The 6,343-nt window shown below is 36.0% G+C and overlaps 1 protein-coding gene across 1 annotated transcript; it reads right to left on the reverse strand.

Moving 5' to 3' along the window:
• Positions 1-2,441: 2,441 nt before the first annotated feature.
• On the reverse strand, positions 2,442-6,343 carry LOC7470021 (SH3 domain-containing protein 2). The gene is made up of 10 exons (XM_002306097.3): positions 6,087-6,343; positions 5,045-5,167; positions 4,894-4,963; positions 4,645-4,796; positions 4,127-4,228; positions 3,628-3,828; positions 3,451-3,513; positions 3,179-3,334; positions 2,988-3,062; positions 2,442-2,897 (listed from the first exon to the last, which is right to left on the reverse strand). The coding sequence occupies exons 1-10, from the start codon at positions 6,144-6,146 to the stop codon at positions 2,781-2,783; spliced, it is 1,119 nt and encodes a 372-aa protein (XP_002306133.1). The 5' UTR covers positions 6,147-6,343; the 3' UTR covers positions 2,442-2,780.

Genomic DNA, 6,343 nt, shown 5'->3' on the forward strand with positions numbered 1-6,343 from the left:
CAATTTATTCTACTGGAAGAAACAACAAATGCACATCAAGAAATTTATGCATGAATGCTTAGTATGCTAAAGAAACAAATATGAGAATGTTCTTACCCCAGGTCTATTGTAGCTTTTACCAATTCCTATAGTCCCTTTTAATGACATAAGCATTGGTTTTATAGAGGGTTACCTAAGTCTGTTGGAAAAGAAGTTGTATTTGTAGTGGTAAATCATTTAAACAAATATGCTCATTTCCTAACACTATCACACTCTTATACTGTAGTTGTAATGGCTAGAGCTTTCATGAACAACATATACAAGCTATATAATATGCCAGTAACCATAGTTAGTGATAGAGACTCTATCTTTCTCAATCAATTTTGGATGACCTTTTCTCTCACTAGGGAGCAAACCTTCACTACTCTACAACTTATCATCCTCAATCTGATGATCAAACAGAGGTGGATAATAAATGCTTAGAGAACTACTTTTGATGCATGACTAGACACTCTCCAATTCAGCGAGTGAAATAATTGTTTCTTATAGAATGGTGGTATAACACCAACTTCCATTCTTCTACTAAGACCACTTCCTATAAGGCCCTATATAGATTTAATCCTCAAATTCATATTCCTTGTTTCCTTCCTTAAGGACTCTATAGTGGAGGTAGTAGACCGGATGTTATCTAGAAGGAAGGGAATGCTTAAGGTAATTAGAAGTAATCTCTTAATAGCTTAACATATAATGGTGCAATCATCTAATAAAAAGAGGAGTGAGAGGTAGTTTGATGCTGGTGAATCAGTGTACATCAAGTTGCAGCCTTATAGACATCAGTCTGCGGTAAAGTGAAATTCCCAAAAAATAGCAGCAAGGTTCAATGGACCTTATCTGATATTAGAAAAAGTGGGCATAATGGGTTATCGGTTAGATCTTCCCTCTTCAGCTACAATTCACCCCATCTCATGTTTCACAGTTCAAGAAGCACATTGGAAGCAAAGTGGTGCAGACTCAGTTGCCAAACCTTCCTATGGAACCTTTACTATAACCTTAAGGAATATTTGACAAGAGGATGGTGAAACGAGGGAATAGAGCAGCTACACAAGTGTTGATTCATTAGAAACACTTACCACCATCTAAAGCTACTTAGGAATTCACAGATGATATGGGAGGGAAATTGTCACAATCTGGCCTTGCAAAGGATGGAAAAGAGAATATAGGAGGATTTGATCATTGGAATATTTGAATGAGAAGTGACTGTTATGAAATGATGTGTTTCATTTAGTCATACTCTGCATTTCATTTCAATTAGTTACATGCTACATTTTGTTTAAACATTTAATTATATGTTGCATTTTGCCTAAATCATGTTTTCTCTACCTTTTTTATATATTGCCACGTGTAGCCAGTAAGAAGCAACATAAGCTTTGTTCTCTAGAAGGATACCCTGCTAGTATTTAGCTTTGCATTGTAACAAAATAGCCAGAGAGAAATATGATTGTTAAATGATGAGGTGGTTACGAGTGATGCTCGTCACACTGTTTGTTTTTTGTTAATGTTCGTTAATAACTAACTTGCTATTCATAAGTTCTAGAATTCTTTTTAATAGTTCTTGGTTACTCGTGAGAACTTTACAAATTGATCTTGCATCGTTTTTAATGGGTCAAAACATACAAACAATATATTTTAACTATGAAAAATAGTGAAAATATGAAACATAAATTCAAAATACAAAAACATGAAAAACTCAATGAATTGTTACTGAACCTTTATTTGTAATACAATAGTCAACGATGGTCGTGACTTTTAAATAACGGTGTTATAGTCATCATTTTTTTTTCTTCTTATTATTTTGAAATGAATATTGAAAGGTTTTTATTAAAATAAAATAAAATTAAAGAGTAATCAAGACATATACAATAAGATTATTTTGGTCTCTACAATAGTGAAAATAACAAGCTGTGGAGTGAGAACAATACTATTTTTTCTTTTTGTATTTTTATTTTGTTGAATGATCGCAGGTTGTCGTGGACTGAACGACCAAGTAAGAAGGGTAAGTTCAGCTATTGATCAGACTCATTATTGAGAACGGTTTCACTGGAAACCTTGTTTCATCTGTCCAGGATGGTTGATTTCCTAAAATTCCTCTGCTCATGGATGATGGCTGGCGACACCTAATGCTCGACCTGTTCTGTCGAAGTCGCTCTTTTCTAACGCGTGTATACTTGTAATGACAACACTTGACCGTTCTCTTTTCCTGGACGGGCTTCTGCTTTATCCTAAAAAAAATAGATTTGTTATCCTGAGGTGGTGTTGGCCAATGCTGTCTGTCATCCTGGTTTTCTGACCTAGCGGAATCTTAAACGTGCACTTTCAGGAAAACAGAAAGAGGTCGCTAAATCTTTTGTAGTGATCATCTCTGAACTTAAAGACCGACATATGTATGACTCGATTAAAAAAACTGGAGAAAATATGTAGACTCTATTGAAACATAAAATTGGAGAAAAAAGTTTCTTCACAGGAAATTCACAATATCAACAACTCAGGTCAAAATCTCAGTCGTATTCCTAGAACAAAATAATTAGCAAATAATACACATGAACGCATTCATATATCAATAAGATCACAACGTAATACCAGTATCTATATCACAAGAAAGGAAAGCCACAGCCTCTGATTCGCAACAATTTTTTTCCTGATCTTCGATCTGCAGCAATCATCCTCTGCATTTGACAACATGCAGTGCAAAACATACACTCAAAACAAAATCCTCTGCCCAAAAGCCAACGCAGAAGAAAACTCTAGAACACTTCAGCTATTTTGCTTGCGAGAACACGGTCCCTTCTTTCAATGTACCCATATGGGAACCAGCCTGCTTTACCCTTGCATTCTCCTTCAGCCCAGCCATTGTTTGTCACCTATCAAGAATGCATGGCAGAACATTAAACCTTGCAAAGATTTTAGCAGACATAATGCATAAAAAGAAGTGGTTTCAGAATGCTTTAAACCTTTCGAACAACAACAAAGTCACCAATTGACAAAGTCAGCTCCACATCAGATTGACCTTGATATGAATGCATGACCTGCAGTAAAAAGCAAATGAGGGCACTCGATAAATAAAATCAATAAGCCACCATCAAGGTGCAATTTTGTAAGAATATAAGGTAACATTAACAGCGAGATAAATTTGATTCCTCACCTCCCCTAAAAAGTAACCCATGCTGTCTGTTGTTCCATTATGATGTGCTTGAGAAGCGTACACACCGTTAACTTCTTCATATGATGGAGGTGGAGGCATACTGCTCTCTGCACTTGGGGTGGGAGGCGCTTCAATTCGTTGTCGTTCTGATGCCATCTATTAATAGTAACAAACATGGATTATGATCAAAATAAAGGCAAAAAACAATTGAGACAATTTCATCCCAATTCAGGCTGGGTCGGGTAAAAGGACTTCAAGGCAGGATAACGTACCTCGCCTTCAAGCTGATCAAGTATCTGAAGGACTGTCTGATGATAAGCTCGTTCTGCTTCAACCTTCAAATTAAAAGGTGAATCACAGGAGGATAAATCTTCAAAATGATTTCTTCCCAACACATAATTCATAACTTAGTTGAATCCACAGCAGAAACAAGGGATCATTCACATTACCATAGCAATAAGTCTCTGGAGAGTTAGCCTCTGTTGTTGGGCTTCAACAGCAGCCATTGCTGCAGCTGCTTCCTTCCCCAATATGGCCATGTTTGACTTTAGATCTTGCAGCTTTGTCTCTGCAGATTCTAACTTCATAGCAAGCTCAGAATTACCTGGCATTTCTCTCACTTTTGCCTGGCGCTTGGCAACTTCAATAGCCTGTCTAAGTTCAAATGAAGGGTAACTAAACAATTTTGGGGAAAAAATAACCCATACAACATGATAATTATGTTGTGAAATGCAATTGAATTGATCCATGATCATTCATGTTTAGATCACATAATAAATATGACTGGGAATTCTCTAGGGAATGCAAAAATCAAAGGAAATTAAATCAATATCATGCAATCGGAAGGAAAATCAAATCTAGCAAGTCAATCTCAGGAAAAATTCATACAAGATGTTCATTGAATAATATGTTTCAAAAACTTGGTAAAGGAGCGATATTTCAGTATACCTGAGCTTCTGCTTCTTGTCGCATTCTGTCATAACGTTGAGCAAGATGTCGTGCATCCTCCAAAGGAGCTCCCATTACCATTGCTCTTAATGGCTCAGCTACCTAATAATCAAAGCAGTCAATGCCATACCAAGTGCATGATAAAATGCCCTAGAATAACAAGAATGATGATGATAATTATGATGAAAATTATTAACCATAGAGTAAAGAGAAGTCTTGAGACAATTCAGTTCTTCCACTAAATCATGAGTATTTTGGATCAGTCTTATTGTTTATTCTTCAAATGTTTTAGATCTCATGCATGATCTTTTCCGTTTTGATGCTTTCTTGACACTTGTTTGTATGGTTACTCAAAGTCTAGTATGCAAATTAACTAAAACCACTTGCAGCTTGCAAGACAATGGAGCACAGCACAATCAGCATAGGAAACATGCGATGTGTATAAGCTCATTAATAATATTTATCTAAGTAGGCACATTTATAAGTAGAAAAATGGAAAGTTTTGTTATAGATCAAACCTGTGTACCAAGAGCTTTCAGCAGATTCCCACGTTCCTTTTCCATCTGAGCACGGGCATTAGCATAATTCACAGCAGCCTTTGACAATGTATTACCACTAGTACATGTATTTTCAGCACCATATTTCCTGCTGTCTTCCGAGAACCTTGTTCCTGTTGAACATAATAAATTTTTATAGAACACAACACTTCCTTCTTGAAATTCAATATAGAATACAACAAAATAACTTCAAGACTTTCACTAACCCACCTATTTCAACTTGCTTAGATCCTGTGACAATATATCCTTCTACACCACGAACAACATCCCTTTGAAAATGCTGAAAAACAGCATTTGACATTCATAAGTCAATGACTAAAACAAATTGAGAGCAATATGCCACACAGGAGGATTAGACAACCTTGCCAGCACGTGTTGATATGTAAAGCCTCTCAAGTTTCTGATGCTGATGGAGTTCTGCTTCATCAGTAATAACAGTATCTGAACCTCCATATCCACCAGCACCAAACTGCTTGAGAACAGCCTGAAGTAACACCCCACGCAATTAGATTAGTGGCTTTGTAGAGCAAACTACTACAATGTGGGGAAAATAAAATGCAGTGCTTCATGAAGCCAGAGATGCACCCTAATTAAGTCAAGCATCATGAGGAATCACAATTAAATGGATAACCAAATGGAGCTTCAAATTGATGTTCCAATAACAAAGCACATAGAAACTGAAACTTATATTGGAATAGAAAAAATCAGTTTCAAGCATAAATCTTATTTAAAGACACATAAAGAAAATCACATCGCGAATCACTTCAAAAGGTAAGCAAAATGAAGCTTCAACTTGATATGTCAATACCAAATTACAGTTTTACACACTAAACCTAGCATTACGATTGTAAAAAAACGGTTGCAAGCACCATCCGAAGTGGTGTAGAACAATGCCTTGGCAAATCATACGTCGTAAACATGAAGTAATTTCACTCTCCATGCATAAAAACAATCACTTTATTCTCTCTTCACCTTCACTCCCCCAAATCAAACTCCTCTAAAAACATTAAATTTAAATCCCAAACCTTCACAATAGAAAAACCTTAATAAGAAAAAATCAATTAACACTAACAATTTTCCCTACAATCTTCATTTTCACTAACGTACATTCCATTGAGCATTCTTAAAAAGCCACAAAAACTCTTCAGCTAATAATCCAAGACAACAATTTCCATCTCCAAGGCTTAATACTACTCCACAAATTTGACCAAATCAATCAAATTTGCAAAACATTTCTACCAAAGTCGCGATCTTTCTAATTCCTAAACCTAAAAGACAACATGGGTTATCCATAAAATAATCAGAAATGATAAATCGAGGACAAAAAAATAATGATATTGAGCTAAAAAGAATAAAAATTCAAACTTGGATCTAACATTTTAGGGCTTGATTAAGAGGGGTACCTGTTGTTGCTTAGCGACCTGTTCTCTAAGTTTTGTGGCTTGTTTTCTTATTGCTTCCATTCAAAGAGGAGGGATTTAAGAGTCTTGGGAATTTGATCGATTTTTGAGAGGTGAAACCAAACGCTGTGTTAGAGAGGGAGATGCTTTTGAAAAGAAAGAAAACGGGGATGGTGTCGCTAATGTTGTTGGCCAGTTTGGGTCTTTGGGAGACTCCTTTTGGAGCTTCCAACAGCAGACATTTGTGTTTTTTTCAAAGC

The sequence above is a fragment of the Populus trichocarpa genome, chromosome 4, assembly GCF_000002775.5.
Source record: "Populus trichocarpa isolate Nisqually-1 chromosome 4, P.trichocarpa_v4.1, whole genome shotgun sequence".
Lineage (NCBI taxonomy): Eukaryota > Viridiplantae > Streptophyta > Magnoliopsida > Malpighiales > Salicaceae > Populus > Populus trichocarpa.

What these genes read in the sequence shown, in the direction of transcription:
- LOC7470021 (XM_002306097.3), bottom strand. Translation starts at nt 6,146, where the DNA reads ATGGAAGCAATAAGAAAACAAGCCACAAAACTTAGAGAACAGGTCGCT. An exon ending in TTGATCAGCTTGAAGGCGAG is followed by an intron (nt 3,335 to 3,450) that starts GTACGTTATCCT and finishes TACTATTAATAG; the next exon opens with ATGGCATCAGAACGACAACG. An exon ending in TGGGTTACTTTTTAGGGGAG is followed by an intron (nt 3,063 to 3,178) that starts GTGAGGAATCAA and finishes TTTTTACTGCAG; the next exon opens with GTCATGCATTCATATCAAGG.